This window comes from Hemitrygon akajei, chromosome 15 (genome assembly GCF_048418815.1).
Source record: "Hemitrygon akajei chromosome 15, sHemAka1.3, whole genome shotgun sequence".
NCBI lineage: Eukaryota > Metazoa > Chordata > Chondrichthyes > Myliobatiformes > Dasyatidae > Hemitrygon > Hemitrygon akajei.
Window position 1 is genome coordinate 85,634,020 of NC_133138.1, and position 19,157 is coordinate 85,653,176.

The 19,157-nt window shown below is 44.0% G+C and overlaps 1 protein-coding gene across 5 annotated transcripts in view; it reads right to left on the reverse strand.

The window, feature by feature from the left end:
- The window catches only part of ebf1a (EBF transcription factor 1a), a 484,706-nt gene that overhangs the window by 94,411 nt on the left and 371,138 nt on the right, over nucleotides 1-19,157 (reverse strand). For all 5 annotated transcript variants that reach the window (XM_073067891.1, XM_073067892.1, XM_073067893.1 and 2 more), the window contains one exon: nucleotides 855-943. In XM_073067891.1, the coding sequence (XP_072923992.1) occupies nucleotides 855-943 (89 nt within the window). The remainder of the gene's footprint in view (nucleotides 1-854; nucleotides 944-19,157) is intronic.

Genomic DNA, 19,157 nt, shown 5'->3' on the forward strand with positions numbered 1-19,157 from the left:
AGGCCTGCCTGCTGGATGGCAGACTGACATCTCTCCTGGCGACCCAGTGTAGCCCTGGTATATTATGCCAGTCTATGCTGAGGAAGCTAATGCAGCAGTTAGCAACAATTGGCCTTGGTGTCATATTCTTGACTACTATCTACCTATGTATGGCTGCATAAATGAGATGGGAGAGTCTGGAGCAAGCTTGGTGCTGAAACTCACAACTGATGAGAGATTCCGCCTACACATTCTCACTTGAAGAATAGAAGGAGATAAGTCAGTTCTTAGGATCCATGTGGGCCCCCAGCACAGTATTCCCATGAACTTTCTATGAGACTTTATTCTGTTGCACAGATCTTCCTTGTTTTGTGCCATTTAGCTACTTACCTACACTAAGAGAAAAGCAGCAGTAACAGTAGCTAATTGCCTGTCCAGATGTGGACAGAAACCAGAATCCACACAGTCACAGGTTAAACATACAAACTCTGCACGGACAGCACTGGAGTTCGGGATTGAACCGGTGACTCTGAAGCTGTGAGCCAGCATTGCTCACCTCACCACGGTGCTGAAGCCTCATCCCTCGGGGTAGGATGCTGGACTCATGTCAAACAATTGGGCCTGCACTATCAGACCCTGTCTGTCGTTGGGGTGAACATTCAAAGACCCCACAGCATTATTTTGGAGAAGTGTAGGTTATGTTTCCAGTGACTGGGACTCTCAACCAAATCTACAATTATCACAGTTCCATATGTTTTCAAATGAGAGTTTCATTTCTACCAGCATTGGTTTATGCTTATTGAAAGTAATGTGTTAACCCAGCCTTGCAGCATTATTTTGCAGCAGTTGCTCAATTGGCAAAGTTGTGTACTGACCTTTGGCAATCGTTCTGGATCACCCGGATGTCTGGGAATAACTTTCTGCAACCGCTGGAAGCCGTAGTCAATGGTGGGTTCATTCAGTGCTGGAACAAGGAAGAATAATACAGATCAATAAGAGGAAGGAATCGCTGGGTCAGCACCAAAACACAAGAGGTAAGACCTGCAATTGAGGATGTGATAGAGTAAATCATAAGTAACAAGCCTAAATGCCTGTGAGTTCCAAATGGGGCCCAGTAGCCCATTGACTTCATTCACCATTTAACCGTAATATATTCTACCTTTGTCTGAGGGAGGGCGATAACCCTATAACCATTCTCCAGAAAGGGAAAATGGGGATAATGGTTGTGTTAGAGATGATAGGAGGAAACGTTAGGAGGAAATAAAGGTAGAAATGGATGGACACATTGGACGGCAACATATAGATGAGGAATTCTGTAATGCATTCCTATATACAGTAAATGTGGGGTTATTACATTAACCAAATAAGTATATTTTAATAGAAAATGTGTATGGATTAACTTCTTCCACAGTCTTTACAATAACACTACCAATCCTGCAAACTACATTTTCCAAAAGCTCCCTTCTCAAAAGCACTATAGGGCTATTAAAACTAAATCATCACACCATCTTAAAAGTTTCTTCCCCCAAGCAGTTAATCTGATCAACCCTTCTGGTTAGCCCTCACCCCCTCTATCTATCACCTCAGTCACTGCACTACACTGTAAAAACTTTAAGCCATTTTTTGTAATACTGTTTACATTGTAAATGATGATATTCATGTACTTATACACAATTTATTCCCTATCCACATTTTACTCTCCAATTCAATTTTCTGTAATTGTTAAATGTTGTTGTTTCTTACTGCATGTCACCCCCGACCAGCACACCACAGCAAATTCCTAAATACATGTAAATTGCGAGTAAAGCTGATCCCTGATAATATTCCTTCCAAGTACAATCAATGTTAAGCATTAAATGATCTGCATACAGTCATCACCTTCAAAATGCACATTGCAAAATGAAAACTTACAAGACTGCAGGAAATGAGGTCTTAAATGATTTCCTATAATCTTGTGGTCTATAAACAACAACAAACACAGCAACTTTGTTGAAGGAAAACGTCATTTTATTTGGCAATGGAGATATTCAAGCAGATCACTGATGAAGACAGGATATGAGGGTTTCAGGAGTTAAAACACATTTGCTAATGCTGCAGCAACTGAAACTGGAGATGGAGAAAAGGGCCACACTTCCAGAAGATAGAAGCTTGTTAGGGCAGGTGAAAAATTAGGGTGAGATGAGGCTATGAAGTGATTTAAGAATCAAACAGAAAGATAAAATTGAGTCATTGCTTAACCAAGTGCCAGTGTAAACCAGTGAAGACAGAAGTGAAGCCAGAGTCCTCAGGTCAAGGTTAAGGCAGTGGATAATTAGAAACCGTGTATGTATGGATGATGGGCATTGGGATGCTGGTCTGGAGTGCATTAAAATGGTCATGTCTGGACATAAGAAACGCATTGCTGAGTCCTCCAGCAACAGAAAAGCTGAGACAGAGTCAGACAAATGACGTTGTGTTGTGGTTTCCAGCAGTCATTTTGATATGTGGTCAGAAGCTCACTTTGGGATCAAGTATGACACCAAGATTACAAACAATTTGTGTCAGGTTTATACAGTAATTTGGGAGAAGGACTGAGTCAGTAGAAAGGAACAACATTATACCACAAAAACAAGTTCCCAGTAATTAATGGCAGGAAATTGATTTAAGGCTTTACTTTCCTGCAGTCTTAAAATTGCTCCTTTTGCACCATGCCTTTGAAAGTGGTGAAAAATTGCACTGTTAGCAACTCCACTGACTCACAGCCCAAGCTGTGTGAATAGAGGCAGTGTGAATCAGCTGACTAGCACAGACTGAGACCCTTGATGAAGGGATCCTCACCTGATCTCCTTACACAAACCCATGTACAACAGAAGTTAAAAGGCAAACACGAGGAAATCTGCAGATGCTGGAAATTCAAGTAACACACAAAAAATGCTGGTGGAACGCAGCAGGCCAGGCAGCATCTATAGGACGAAGCGCTGTCGATGTTTCGGGCTGAGACCCTTCATCAGGACTAACTGAAAGGAAAGTTCTCCCTGACCAAGGGTCTCGGCCTGAAACATCGACAGTGCTTCTCCTATAGATGCTGCCTGGCCTGCTGCGTTCCACCAGCATTTTGTGTGTATTACAACAGAAGTTGACAGATTGTGTTCCGCTGTGCTTCTGCCTCACTGACCCAAGGTGATAAAGGCTAATTCGGCATTGTTCCTAGCATGTGGCTGAGAGCAAACAGATAAAGAACTGAACCTGTGACTTCCATAGGCTGTGAGCTCAGAAACACACCACACAGTTCATCACACAAAATGCTGGAGGAGCTCAGCAGGCCAGGAAGCATCTCGGGAAAAGAGTACAGTTGACGTTTCAAGCCGAGACCCTTCAGCAGGACCCATCAAACTGCAAAGGGAACTTCAGATATTCTCCACTGCTTTACATAAAAACTGACCTTTGGTACTGACCAAAGGCAATAATCCATCTTGATATTATGTTAGATGTGGAGCCAAATAAAGTTCTCAAACATGGTGTTGTGTTCAATCCCACAGTTGACTTCTGAATATGCAAGACATTTTTATTTCATCTTAAGTGTGAATTATTTAATTACTTAAAGTATTCTAAATAACACAGCAACAAGGCAAGGGTTTTAGCGCATTAAAGAAAATGAGCGATCTGAAAATTAGGAGTCACCGTTCTAAACTAAAAATTAAAACATCAGAAGTACAGAACATAATATTACACATAAAGACTCTGAATAACTCAACTACCAGCTCTTTCCTATTGCTGATCAGAATCAAGTTTATTATCACCGGCAGGTGTTATGAAATTTGTTAATTTAGCAGCAGTAGTTCAATGCAATATGTAATACTATAGAAAAATAAATAAATAAATAGATAGATAGATAGATAGATAGATTAAATAAATAAATAACAGTATATGTGGAGCAGGTAGATCTCAGTGTCACAGGGGTCTGTTCAGGAGTCTAACAGTGGGAAGGATGCTCCCAGTGGTATATGCACTCAAACTTTGGTATAATCTGCTGGACGGCAGAGGATGGAGAGGAGAGAGAATGAGCAAGGTGCTTGGGGAGGGGGTAATCTTTGATTATTTTGGCTGTTTACCCATGCAGTAGGAAGTGCAGACTAAGTCTATGGAAGGGAGGTTGGTTTGCACAATGGATTAGTCTCTGTTCACAGTACTCTGCAATCCCAGACTGCATGTCAGTCCATGGTCATGATGAGGCTAGACACAGGTTAGAGGAGCAACACCTCGTATTCCACTTTGGTCGACTCTAAACTGATAGCATAGACATTCATTTCTCTAACTTCTGGTAACCTCTCTCCTCTTTGTCTCAATCTCCTTTCTGCTGGCCCTCTCACTCCTTCCCTTCGCCTCTCCTGTTCTCATAACCTGCCCATCACCTCCCTCTGGTTCCTCATTTACTTCCCTTTATTCCATGGTCCATTGTCTGATTCTGTCTCAGCTCTTCTGTTGCTGGAGGACTCAACAATGCGTTTCTTATGTCCAGACATGACCATTTTAATGCACTCCAGACCAGCATCCCAATGCCCATCATCCATACATACACGGTTTCTAATTATCCACTGCCTTAACCTTGACCTGAGGACTCTGGCTTCACTTCTGTCTTCACTGGTTTACACTGGCACTTGGTTAAGCAATGACTCAATTTTATCTTTCTGTTTGATTCTTAAATCACTTCATAGCCTCATCTCACCCTAATTTTTCACCTGCCCTAACAAGCTTCTATCTTCTGGAAGTGTGGCCCTTTTCTCCATCTCCAGTTTCAGTTGCTGCAGCATTAGCAATCTCTTCAATTTCCAGCATCTCTTCAATATCTTGCGGTCTGGGGAAGAGTGAGTGGATCAAGTTGTAATGCATCCAGATAGGATGCTTTCTATGGTGCATTGGTGACGGTCACGGGAGACATGCCAAATTTTCTTAGCCTGCATCAGAATGGAATCAGGCTAAACTGCAATATCCCCCACCTGCCCAGCCACTCACCATCATGTATGTTGTAATGTGAGTATTATTAAAAGAAAGTTAATACTAATCAGGAAGCTGCTGGTAGCAAGAGGCGGGATCTGGGGTTGGCGGGGTCTTTACTTCCGCTCTTTTTACTCCCGGTATGCATCGTATATAGTTCCTCCACCCATGCCGCACGAGGTACCTGGAAGCCTCTGTATTGTAAATATCATTTGCCGTCCCAGATAAAGATACTCTTTTGGCCATCAAGTTGTCGAGTAGTCTTTTTGTAAAGTAGAAGTTACCACATATTTTTGGCGATGAGGTAAACTGGTTTTGTGGACTGATCGGCCGCATTTTCGATCAGGAGCTGTGAGCGGGCAAGGAGCCAAGCGTTCGGATGGCTACATTCGGCGCGGTCGGTGTGTTCAATGAGCAAATCGAGGAGTGGCTGGAGTACGAGGAAAGGTTGGGCCACTTCTGTGCTAATAGAATTACTGAGGAAGCTAAGAAGCACTCTATTCTCCTGAGTGTGTGTGGGGCAAAGACGTACAAGCTGAACTTAGCTACACTGCGGAAACTGGGAGAAATTTCATATGATGAACCTTTCAAGCTCGTAGGGAACCACCACAATCTGAAACCTTCAGTGATAGTCCAACGGTTCAAGTTTCACAGCCATGTCCGGAAGCCAGGTCAGTCTGTGGGTGATTTTGTGGCCGAGCTTCAGCAGCTATCGGAGCATTGCGATTTCGGAGCCGTGTTGGATGACATGCTCCATGATAGCTTAGTATGCGGCATTAATAATGACGCCGTACAACACCGCTTGTTGGGGGAAACCCCACCGTTGACTTTCAAGAAAGCCCTAGAGATTACTCAAGGCATGGAGCTGGCTGCTAATAATGCCAAGGATATACAGAAAGGATATGGGGGGGTCGCAGTCGATGGCAGTGCTCCAAGTCAGGAGGGAGACTGGTAGACAGGAAAAGTGGGTGGTATGTTTTCAGTGTGGAGGAACGCACTATGCAAATGTTTGTAAATTCAAAGATACTGTCTGCCATGCTTGTAGCAAGAAGGCACATTTCATTAAAAAGTGCAGGAGCATAAAGGGTAAGGTTGAGCCTGGGCAGAGGAAAGCTCAGCAGACTCAGGCAGCCACACACCACCGAGGAGAAGCAGACGAAGAGGCAGCGTGTCCCTACAACATGTTTGGGGTGGAAATGGATGAGGGACCACCTGAACCATATTATGCCACAGTCACTGTCAAGGGAAAGGACATTAAGTTCGAGATTGATTCAGGGGCTACAGCATTGGTCATTAGTGAAGAGACCTACAGGAGGACATGGGGATCCAACCTGCCTCCCATCAGACCATCTAAGCTCCAACTCAGGACCTATACGGGGCAGCCTATACCTCATTTAGGGGTGTTATATGTGGATATTTCGGCTGGGGGCCAGAAGGCTGAAGCCAGGCTGTTGATAGCTAAGGGCAGTGGGCTCAGTTTTTTGGGCCGCGATTGGCTTCACAAAATCCGGCTCAACTGGCATGAAATTAAGTATGCACGCACGACGGAGGACATTCTGCAGCGGTATAGTGACGCTTTCAGGGACGAGCTGGGCACACTGAAGGGCGTGACCGTAAAACTCTATGTCAACCCTGAGGCCACACCATGTTTTTTTAAGCCCAGGTCGGTGCCCTATGCCATGAAAGGCAAAGTCGAGGTGGAGCTGGTACGTTTACAGGGGCTGGCATCATTGAGCCCGTCCAGTTTTCAAGGTGGGCGGCTCCTATTGTTCCAGTTTTGAAGGCAGGTAAAACGGTGAGGATATGTGGGGACTACAAGCTTACGGTGAATCAGGTCTCTAAGCTGGAGGTATACCCATTGCCACGGGTGGATGACCTGTTTGCGACCCTGTCAGGGGGTAAGCTGGTCACAAAGCTGGACATGAGCCACGCCTACCAACAGCTGCTGCTCGACGAGGATTCAAAGGAGTATGTCACCATCAATACACACAAGGGATTATTTGAATGCAATCGCCTGGTATTTGGAGTGACATCTAGCTCCACCATTTTCCAAAGGACAATGGACTCTTTGCTGCAGGGGATTCCGCATGTAGCAGTGTAACTTGATGATATTTTGATCACGGGAGCCATGGAGGGGGAGCATCTGGCTAATTTAGAACAGGTGCTGAAGAGACTCTCAGATGCAGGGCTGCGATTGAAACGCGGAAAATGTGTGTTCCTGGCTCTGAGCGTGACCTACCCGGGACACAAGATTACAGCTGAGGGGCTTTGCCCAGTGGAGGACAAAGTGAGAGCTATCAAGGAGGCCCCAAAGCCCCAAGAGCGTCACTGAACTCAGATCATTTTTGGGCATGGTGAATTATTATGGCAAGTTTCTTCCGGACCTCTCAAAGGTTTTGGCCCCACTGTATAAGCTGCTTCACAATGACACTAAGTGGTGGTGGGGTGAAGAGCAGGAGGAAGCTTTCAAGGAAGTGAAGGAACTCCTGCACTCAGCGAAGCTGCTTGTTCACTATGACACAGACAAGGAGATCACCCTTTCATGCGAAGCTTCGCCCTAAGGAGTCGGGGCAGTTCTCTCACACGTAATGGAGGACTGTTCAGAGAAGCCTATTGGTTTTGCTTCACGTACCCTGACTGCTGCTGAGAAGGGATATTCACAGCTAGACAAAGAAGGTCTGGCCATTGTTTTTGCGATCAGATGTTTTCATCAGTACCTCTATGGACGTGCATTCACAATTTATACGGACTATAAACCACTGATGAGCCTTTTTAGGGAGACCAGATGCATCCCACCGCTAGCCTCAGCCAGGATACAGCATTGAGCTCTCACATTGTCAGCCTACCAGTATACTATTGTGTACAGAGCGGGTGGGGATAATGCAAATGTCAATGCGCTGAGTCGACTACCTTTACCTGAGATGCCTATTACTACATGTGTGCCTCCAGAGACAGTGTTTTCATTGGAGAGGCTGTCCGCGACTCCTATAAAGGCGTCCCAGATCAAGCAATGGACAGAGAGGGTCCCAGTCTTGTCTCAAGTCAAGACTTTTCTTTTACAAGGTTGGCCCAGAGTTGTGGAAGGAGAGGAACTGAGTCCTTATGCCAAACGCAAGACCGAACTGAGTCTGCAGGATGGCTGCATTTTCTGGGGGCGAGGGTCATCGTGCCTCCCCCTGGCCGTTCACAGATTGTGGAGGAAATTCATGAGACTCATCCAGGGATGTCTCGAATGAAAAGCCTTGCAAGATCCTACGTCTGGTGGCCAAGAATGGATCAGGATCTGGAGAACAAGGTAAATTCATGCACGCAATGTCAGACCAATCAGAACATGCCACCACCAGCTCCTTTGCACCCATGGGAGTGGCCAGTCTACCCCTGGTCTAGGTTACATTTGGACTTTGCTGGCCCCTGTATGGGGCAGATGTTTCTTGTAATGGTAGATGCGCATTCCAAATGGATCGAAGCTCACATCATGAGCAACATCACAGCCCCCTCAACGATAGACAAACTCAGGCAAGTGTTTGCAGTCCACGGGTAGCCTGACACTCTGGTCACTGATAATGACCCGATGTTCACCAGTGAGCTGTCGGTGAGTTCATGCAGCAGAATGGCATTTGTCACATTCGGACGGCCCCTTTCCACCCAGCCTCAAATGGTTTGGCTGAGCGGGCTGTTCAGACAGTGAAGGAAGGCCTGAAGTTGATGACAGGGGACTCTCTTAGTACCTGGCTTTCACGTTTCCTGTTTAAATACCGCCTCACTCCACAGACTACAACTGCATGCACTCCAGCAGAGATGCTGATGGGGCGTAGGCCCAAGTCAAGATTGGACCTGCTGCGCCCGGACATGAAGGCAAAAGTGGAGAAAAGCAGAAAAAGCAGAAGGAGGGACATAATCAACATGTGCGAGAGAGACAGTTAAAACCGGATGACAATGCCTATGTGAGAAACAATCAGCAATGGCTACCTGGTGTTATTCTTAAGCAGAGTGGTCCAGTCTCCTATGTTGTTAAGCTGACTGATAGGCGTGTTTTCCGCAGACATCAGGACCACGCGCGCCTGCGTCATGATTCCGGCTCAGAGGTAGACAGTTCCATGGAGTTTCCAATGGTGAGACAGACTACTGGGGAAGCATGTCCACCAGTGACTTTGCTAGAGGGAGACACACTGGCAGAGGGGGCAGAGTCCCCTGAAGAGGATGGACATTCTCACATGGATACACAGACCCCTCTTGTGTCCCCAACAGTAGATCCACCCAAAACATCCTCACCAGCGGTGCCTGCTGGGCCACCAGGGGTAGTGCGTAGATCGCAGCGCCCTCGCAAACCTGACAGACTGAATCTTTGATTGGATAGTTTCTTTTGTTGTTAGATTGAATGTTGAATTTGCCATTTTTTTTTAGGTGTTTTTGTATTGGTAACCTGTTGCTAATGATACCACTGTTTTTATTTCCCAGTTCTTCTATATTTGGGGAATGTTAGATTTTAAAGGGGGAGAAGTGTTGTAATGTGAGTATTTTTAAAAGTAAGTTAATACTAATCAGGAAGCTGTGGTAACAAGAGACGGGATCCGGGGTTGGTGGGGTCTTTACTTACACTCTTTTTACTCCCGGTATGCATTGTATATAGTTCCTCCACGCATGCCGCATGAGGTACCTGGAAGCCTCTGTATTGTAAATATCATTTGCCGTCCCCGATAAAGATGCTCTTTTGGCCATCAAGTTGTCAAGTGGTCTTTTTGTAAAGTAGAAGTTACCACAATGTGTGAGCAGAATGCCCCCTAATTCCAGTTGCATGCAGATGAAGAGGCAGCACAGAGCCAAAAGCTAGAGACATGGACTTCAGTGTCAAAGCTTCCAAGAGACAGGAGCGATAATGTGTAAAGTACAGTAACTAGTGTCAGGTCTTTTCCACTTAATTTACAATTCAGACATTAAATGCTATATACTATTCACATATCATTTACTGCTACTTCTTTTAAATATTTTTTTCATAAAATAAAGTGAATTGACAGTCTCCATCATGTGAACTGTCAGCGCCTGAGCCCTAACCCCTCCCAGAGAGGCGAGAGGTGGGGGTTTGTAAGTGAAGGAAACGGCGTGTAATAAGCCTGGCAAGACAGAGTGCTTAGACGACATTTACATCTGAGCACCTTGAATTTAGTGCATAATTGCACCACTAAAACCCTTAACTTGTCATCCACCAAAAGAAAATCCCAAATTGTTGTCAGTCATCCAGCACACGGTGCACATGCAGGCAAGCTCTTGAGTGACAGCACTTCACCCGCCGGCACTGGGTATGAAGCTTTATCAGAACACTCTATGCACGAGTGGTAAATGCTTGCAACCTACTCAAATCAGCAGAATGATTAACGTTCTGTTCAATGTCAGGAAAGAAACAGCAATTTGAATATAAACATGTCTTCATGACATGTAAATCACACAAGTTGAATATAGGGAAAAAAGCAACATCGGAAGCCCTTGCCCCTTTTAATCTTATTTTGATTTCTCCTTAATCTTGCCGAGTTGGTGAGCAGGAGAAGACAGTTTCCAAGGGACAACAGTTAGCAAGACGTTTGCGTTTAGGGGTTGGCTGGGAGAGCAGAGAGATATGAGACTGGCTGCAAAACGGCTTAGAAAGTAAAGCACCAAGTTTGCAGTTTTTTTTATGGCCTCTGACAAGTGCAGAGACTCAAAAACTGTTGTGGTTTAACTTCCAATCAGCTTTTGACAGAACAGAGCGAGTGGGTCATACACTAGCCTTTCACCACACAGGTCAAGGCATGAAGGGAACACAAAAAACTGCAAATTCTGGAACCAGGAGCAACAAAGACCCCTCTGGAAGAACTCAGTGGGTCAAGCAGCATCTGTGAGGGGTGGGGTGAGGAGGGAATTGTTGACATGTCAGGTCAAGATCCTACATTGGGACTTCCCCTGTATGCATAGCTGAGGGAGCTTTTAAATGTCTGTTTGATCAGATTATTTAACCCTTCCTTGGGCAGGCACATTTTAAAAAAAAATCAAACTTTAGCAGCAGCAATAATTTAAAATCCTGAGGAGATGCCCGGTGATAACTTGTAAATGTTAACTGCTTGTAAAAGCTCTCTATATGCGTCACTAATGTGACACTTTGTTCTCTTTCCTTTGATGCAGCCTGACCTGCTGAGTATTGCCAACTGCTACTGTTTTTTATATTTGTATTAATTTTCTATAACTAGTCTAAAATTTTAAAAATTGGGTAACAAAGTGAGCCAAAGCAATATGAAGAACCCTGGTTATAACCCTAGGATCAACTCATTACAGGATCAAGATGGGCGGGGGCAATACTGGAAGTTTGAGAAATCGATGTTCATGCCATCGGGTTGGAGGCTACCCAGATAGAATACAAGGTGTTGCTCCTCCAACCTGAATGTGGCCTCATCGCAACAGTAGAGGAGGCCGTGGACTGACATGTCAGAATGGGAATGGGAAGTGGAATTAAGATAGGTGGCCACTGGGAGAGCCTGCTTTTTCTGGTGATTCACCATTCCCCATTCCTATTTCCCTTTCACCTTATCTCCTTACCAGACTATCACCTCCATCCCTGTGGTGCTCCTCCCCCTTATCTTTCTTCCTTTGCTTCTGTCTTCTCTTATCAGATTCCCCCTTCTCTAGCCCTGTATGTCTTTCACCAATCAACTTCCCAGCTCTTTACTTCACCCCTCCTCCCTCCAGTTTCACCTATCACCTTGTGGTTCTTCCTGCCCTCCCCCCATTGTCTTATTCCTGACTTCTCATCTTTTTTCAAGTCCTGATGAAGGGTCTCGGCCTGAAACGTCGACTGTACTCTTTTCCATAGATGCTGCCTGGTCTGCTGAGTTCCTCCAGCATTTTGTGTGAGTTACTATTTAAATGTTAATTTGCCTGCCTCAACTACTTCCTCTGGTGACTCGTTCCATCATCTGACCACCCTCTGAGTGAAAAGGTTCCCTCTCATGTTCCAATTAAATTTCTCCCTCTCACGGTAAAACTACGGAACCTCTAGTTCTTGATTCCAACTCTGGGAAAAAGACTGTGAATCTATGCCCCTCGTGATTTTACGCACCTCTATAAGTGCTCCGCTCATTCTCCTGTGCCGTAGTGTAAACAATCCCAATCTGCTCAACCCATTCTCCATACCACAGTCCCTCAGCTCCGGAAAATCTTCTCCTTTCCAGCTGAGTGACATTTTTCTAATGGCAGGATGACTAAACCAGAACGTAATATTCCAGATGCAGCCTCACCAACATCTCGTATAAAAGTCATTCTTTGCTCAGTGCCAGATCCAAGCAGAGGAGAGTGTGGGGAAATATTGAACACTTCATGTTTCTGATATAGGAGTGCAAACAGCAGAAGGCACATACAATATCCCAAACAAACTGACCCTGCCCTGCCTGTAGTACAGTCCAACATGGGCCTCATCAGTCATTTTAGAACCGCTAGAACCCTCTATCCATTGAGACAAGCTCAGGAGAAGACAACAGTGAACACATTTCAGAAAAGGACATTGAACACTTTGCAAAGTCAAGTCTTTCTGAAGCCCATTTATTTACCACATTGAGCAACTAAAACTCTCTCTTTGCCCTCAGCTGCATGGTCCTCTGCATGAACCAATTTTTATAATTTCACAATAATAAATCCTGAACACATCAACGCTGCCTCAGTTCTTAATCAAAAGATTGTCTGATTTGACTTGGAAAGGAATTTGTTTTCTTGAGTTGTGCTGCCAAGAGTGGCAGAATGATCGACACTTCATATAAGCAATTAAAATAACTTGTTTAAAAACTCCACCGATCTGGTAGCCCAGGGGCATTAAGCTGTACACAGCACTGCAGAGAAAGATGTAATAAAGTACTGCACACATGGAGCATCTACCCTGTGACACATATTAATGCCACTCTTAAGAAAAATAAATACAGAGTTGGGAGGGTAACTGGGCTGAGGAATTGTTTGTGCTTTTTTATTTCACTGTGTTCCAGGATCAGTACATAACGGAAGTGATCGAAAGCAACACAAGAAGAGTATCAGAAATTCCAAAAGCTGTACTTTCTCTAATTTCCTCCTTTATTTGGCCTGGTATGGAAACACCAATGCCTTTGAACAGAAAATCGTACAAAAGGTAGTGGATATGGCCCAGTACATCACAGGCAAAGCCCTCCCAACTATTGTGAACATCTACATAAAACGCTGAGGCAGGAAAACAGCATCCACCATCAGAATTCCTCACCACCCAGGCCATGCTCTCTTCTTGCTGTTGTCATCAGGTAGAAGATACAAGAGACTCAGGTACTTGTACCGCCAGGTTCAAGAACAGTTACTACCCCTCAACCATCAGGCTCTTGAACAAAGTTAGCTACACTCACTTGCCCACCTATTGAGATGTTCCCACAACCAATGGTCTCACTTTAAGGACTCTTTATCTTGTTATTTCACGTTTTCATTATTTATTGCTAATTATTTAAATTTGCATTCACTCAGCTTGTTGTCTTCTGGTTAAACTTTCATTGATCCTGTAATAATTATTATTTTATACATTTGCTGAAAATGCCCACAAGAAAATGAATATATGTGATATATACGTACTTCGATAATAAAATTTACTTTGAACTTTATACTTTGAATTTGCAAGGAGCACCTCTTGATTCCTGAGCTATACTTTGGTTGAGATTTGAAAAGAGGCAGTGGAATTCCAACTCAATTTGGAAATTAGTCATATTACTTATTTTTGTAGGTGCTGAATATTGAGAGATAACATATCTTAAGGGAATTATTCTAGTTGGAAGTCTGTGACCAACGGTGTTCTATAGTATGTCCTCTGCTGTTTGTGATATACAATATATATAAGTGATCTGGATGAAAATGAGGATGGGTGGGTGAGTAAATTTGCAGTGATTTATGGTATGGTGATATAGTGCAGAAGGTTGCCAGCAGATACAATGAAATATGGGCAGAGAAATGGCCAGTGGAGGTTAATCCAGCTAAATATGAAGTGTTACACTTTGGGAGATCAAATGTAAAGGAACAGCACACAATGCCAAGACCATTAACAATGTTAATGCACAGAGGGATCGTGAAGTTCAAGTCCCTAGCTCCCTCAAAGGAAGGCACAAAAGTGCTGGAGGAACTCAACAGATCAGGCAGCATCAATGGAGAGGAATGAACAGTTGACATATCAGGCCAAGAACCTTCAGCAAGAATGGCGAGGAAGGGGGAAGAAATCAGAGTAAAAAGGTGGGGGAAGGGAAGAAGTACAAGTTGGCAGGTGATAGGTGCAACCAGGTGATGAAGTGGGAATCTGGGAAGAGATACGTGGAAAAGGTAAAATGCTGAAGAAGAAGTAATCCGATAAGAGAGGGCAGTGAACCTTACAAAGAGGAGGGGCACCAGAAAGAGTTGAAGGGCAGGTGAGGAGAAAGGAAGGGGTAAGCTAGAATGGGGAATGGGAAAAGGGAGAAGGGGGAGAGGGAGAAATTGCTGGAAGTTAGAGAAATCGATGTTCATGCCAGATGCAGGTTGCAGGCTGCCCAGATGGAATATGAGGTGATTTTCCTCCAATACGAGTGTGGCTTCATGACAGTAGATGAGGCCATGGACCAACATGTCAGATTGGGAATGGGAAGTGGAAGCTAAATGTCTAGCCACTGGGAAATCCCATCTCCTGTGTGGACGGATCAAAGATGCTCAGCAAAGCGTACTCCCTGTCTGCGGCCAGTCTCACCATTATCGAGGAAGCCAAATCAGGAGCACCAGATACTGTAGGTAACTCCAACAGAATCCAGTGAAATTTTGCTTCACCTGAAAGGATTGCTTGGAGCCCTGAAAGGTGGTGGTGTAGGGGCAGGTGCAGCACTTGTCATGCTTGCTGGGATAAATGCAGGAGGGAGATAGGGGAATGAGTGGACATGGGACTCAAATAGAGAACAATTCCTGTGAAAAGTGGAAAGTGGAGGGTGGGAAGGGAAAGATGTGATTAGTGGTAGGAACCTGTAGTAGATGGTGGAACCTATGGATACAGACGCCAGTGGGGTGGTATGTAGAAACATGGAAACATAGAAAACCTACAGCACAATACAGGCCCTTTGGCCCACAAAGTTGTGCTGAACATGTCCCTACTAGGCTACCCATAGCCACCTATTTTTCTAAGCTCCATTTTACTATCCAAAAGTCTCTTAAAAGACCCTATCATATCCGCCTCCACCACCATTGCCGATAGCCTATTCAACGCACTCACCACTCTCTGAGTTAAAACTTACCCCTGACATCTCCTCTGTACCTACTTCCCAGCACCTTAAACCTGTGTCCTCTTGTGGCAACCATTTCAGCCCTGGGAAAAAGCCTCTGACTATCCACACGATCAACGCCTCTCATCATCTTATACACCTCTATCTAGTCACCTCTCATCCTCCGTCGCTCCAAGGAGAAAAGGCCGAGTTCACTCAACCTATTCTCATAAGGTATGCTCCCCAATCCAGGCAACATCCTTGTAAATCTCTTCTGCATCCTTTCTATGGCTTCCACATCCTTTCTGTAGTGAGGCGACCAGAACTGAGCACAGTACTCCAAGTGGGGTCTGACCAAGGTCCTATATAGCTGCAACATTACTTTTCTGCTCCTAAATTCAATTCCATGCTTGATGTAAGATCAAGGTTAACACTGTCCCTGGGGTTATGATGGTGGGTGGATAGGTAATGTGTGGGAAATAGAAGAGATGAGGACGAGAGCAACATTCCTGGTGCTGGAAGTGAAATCCCATTCTTTGAAGGAGGACATCTCAGATGTTAGAATGGAAAGCCAAATCCTGGGAACAGATACTGTGGAGATGAAAGAAAGGGGAAAAGGGTTGGTCAAGATAGCTGCGGAAGTCCGTAGGTTTATAAAAGATATCAGTAGATAGTCTGACTCAAGAGATAGAAATAGAGAGATCAAGAAGGGGGAGAGAAGTGTCAGAAATGGACCAAGTAAATTTGAGGGCTGGAGGGCAAAGCTGATGAAATAGACAGGCTCAGCATGGGTGTAGGAAACAGCACCAATGCAGTCATCAATATAGCAGACAAAAGGTTGGGAAGCCAGGAATAATAAACGGTTTCACATTGACAATTAAAAGGCAGGCATAGCTGAGCCCCAAGCTGATGCCTATGGCTACATCTTGGGTTTGGAGAAAGTGGGAGGAACAGATGAGAAATTGTTGAGGGTGAGAACCAATTCAACCAGATGGAGGAGGGAGAAAGTTGAGGGGAACTGGTTAGGTCTGTTGTCCAGAAAGAATCACAGAGTTTTAAGACCTTCCTGATTGAGGTAAACATGTATAGAGTCTGGACATCCATGGTGAAAGTGAGGAGAACAGGGCCAGGGATCTCAAAGTGACTGAAGTGATTGAGAGTCGGTGATGCAGGTAGGAAGGGACTGAACCAAGGGGGACAAAATGGAGTCAGGGTGTGCATATACAAGTCAGTGGGCAGGAGAGGCAGAAACAATGGGCCTACCTGCATAGTCAGGTTGGAGCTGGGCAGGGTTGCAATTATGGGATATACTAAACTATGAAGTTCAGGGATATGGCCACGCAGGTTGATAGAGTGGTAAGAAGACTCGGGGCATACTTGCCTTTATTAATTGAGTCACAGAGTTCAAGAGTTGGGAAATTATGGAGAAATTGCAGCTTTATAAAGCCCTATCCTATCTAAGAAAGCATGTACTGGCATTGGAGAGAGTCTGGAAGAGGTTCATGAGAATGATTCTGGAAATGAAAGGATTAACATACTGATGGTTTTGGGCCTGTTCTCACCAGAGTTTAGAATAATACAGGGGAGGAGGGCTCTCATTGAAATCTATCCAATATTGAAAGGCCTAGATAGGATGATGTGGAGGGGATGTTTCCTATAGTGGGTGAGTCTAGGACCAGAAGGACTATGCTCAGAATAGAGGAACATCAATTTAGAACAGAGATGAAGAAGAATTTCTTTAACCAGAGGTTGGTAAATCTGTGGAATTCATTGCCATAGATGACTGTGAAGGCCAAGTCATTGAGTATATTTAAAGCAGAGGTTGATAGATTCATGATTAGTAAGGGTGTCAAAGGTTACAGAGAGAAGACAGGAGAATGGGGTTGAGACGGATAATAAATCAGCCATGTTGGAATAGGGGAGCAGACTCAATGGGCTGAATGGCCTAATTTTACTTCTATGTCTTGTGGTCTTATAAATAGTTTGCTGAATGAACCTGCAGTTTGGTTAGATCCCACAACGACTGTACAACCCAGAGAACCCAAGGTGATGTCCCAGTTTCTTAAAGTCTATTCCAGTTATCACTCAGAAAGGACAAGATCCAAAGGGAATGATCAGGGAAAGCAGTGAAATCAGAGTAATTATTGATTATCATGGTACTGAGCAGGAGAGTCATTTCACAGGGTTGAATATCTGACTAGAGTTCCCATGTTCAGAACACAAAGGAAAACTTCTGGAATAAAAATTAATTTTTTAAAGAATGATCTGGGTGTATATTGCATCAGGCTGCCAATGTTGAAATGTAACTTATTTTAGCCAATAAGACAGATATTTTGTTTGACAGAGTTCAATAATTTTTCATCCCTGATAGCTATACCATACAGTGAACACTGTCTAAAAGCACTAACAATTTGGCCAAGCTAGTGACAGTCTGTCTCAAGATACAATAGTGACTTGTTAGCTTGGCATTTGTTAATTCAATACATGTGATCATCTGGCACATTCCCTGAACATCTGCATTATTTCCAAACTAGAAAGAAACAGAATGCCTTTCTCTTCCCAGAGCCCCATCCCCTTTTTAGATTTTGGCTGGTCTACCTCAACAGTGCCAAAACAACACCATTTTTTAACATCCATTGTTGTTGGGAAGTCCCACTGCTTCAGAGAAGAAATTAATGAAAATAAAAAGAAATGAGAAAACCAGGTCCTTGTACAATTTTGTGGAGAGATCAAGCACAGAACTGGGATGTGATTTATGTTATTTGGCCGTGATGTGCTGTAAATGATATTACATCAGAATTTTCGATTGCTTGAGGTTCAGTGTGATGTAATGGAGAATTTATTCTGGCATGAGACGGAATTAGGGTTGCCAATACTGACTGGATAGATCGCAGCAGGTGTTGTCACATGACCTGCTGCCAATATCAATGGAGTAGATTTGAAGACTGGAGTACAGCAAAGAATAAATGTCTACTGTTTCTATCTTGCTCAAGCATTATGTTTCCACTCTACTCTTCTCAACCATTTTCCTTTGTTGTACCTAATTACAGACAGAACCATCCAATATCCTGCCTGTTGTTAAAGGTTCTTGTTTCTGATGGTCATGTCTCTCCACAACTCTGTAACAGTCTTTCCACTGTCTCTGAAACCCCCACCCACCTTCTTGTCTGTAATTATTTACCATTCCACCAATCACTGACAAACTTTCAGCTGCCCGGTCCTGTTGTTCTCAGTTTTCCTCCTCAAAATACTTCTGCTTCACTCTGTTTCTTTCTTCCCATAAAGCATCCATCATCTACCAGGCTTCTGGACACCTAGTCTGATACCTTATTACTCAGCCTGGCACCAAATGATGTCTGATAACATTCTACTGGAGCGCCTTCAAACATTGCATAATGTTAAAAATGTTATATAATTCCAAGTTTTGATGATATAATATGGAATCTAACTGAGATCTAAAGATTTACTGTTTATATTCTATATCTCATGACCCAAAACATACTCTTCATTTGAATATTTTCATGACGTTATTCTCCTGATATGCTGACTTATGCCACATCAACCTAAGTCTCGCTACAGTCTAACGCTACCAAATTGTCCTTAATTCATATTTAATTGAAGCTGGTCATTTTTGATCAAAAACACCATTCCTTAGGCTTGCAGTATGCAGGAGAGTGAGAGACTTGTAACTCACATTCCATTCTATTGGTAACGAGATAGAAGTAGACCTGAAATAAATTCACTGTCACTTACAGGATTTTGATTCCCGTGGGAGTAGTTCAGTATTTCCCTCCCAGGAGGTTCAGCATGTCACAAACCACTTCGACAAACTTCTACAGATGTGCTGTAAAAATTATCCTGACTGGTTGCATCAGATTGGTACAACAACTCCAATGTGCCGAAGCATAAGAAGTTGCAGAGTAATAGACTCAGCCAAATACATCATGGGCACATCCCCCCGACCTC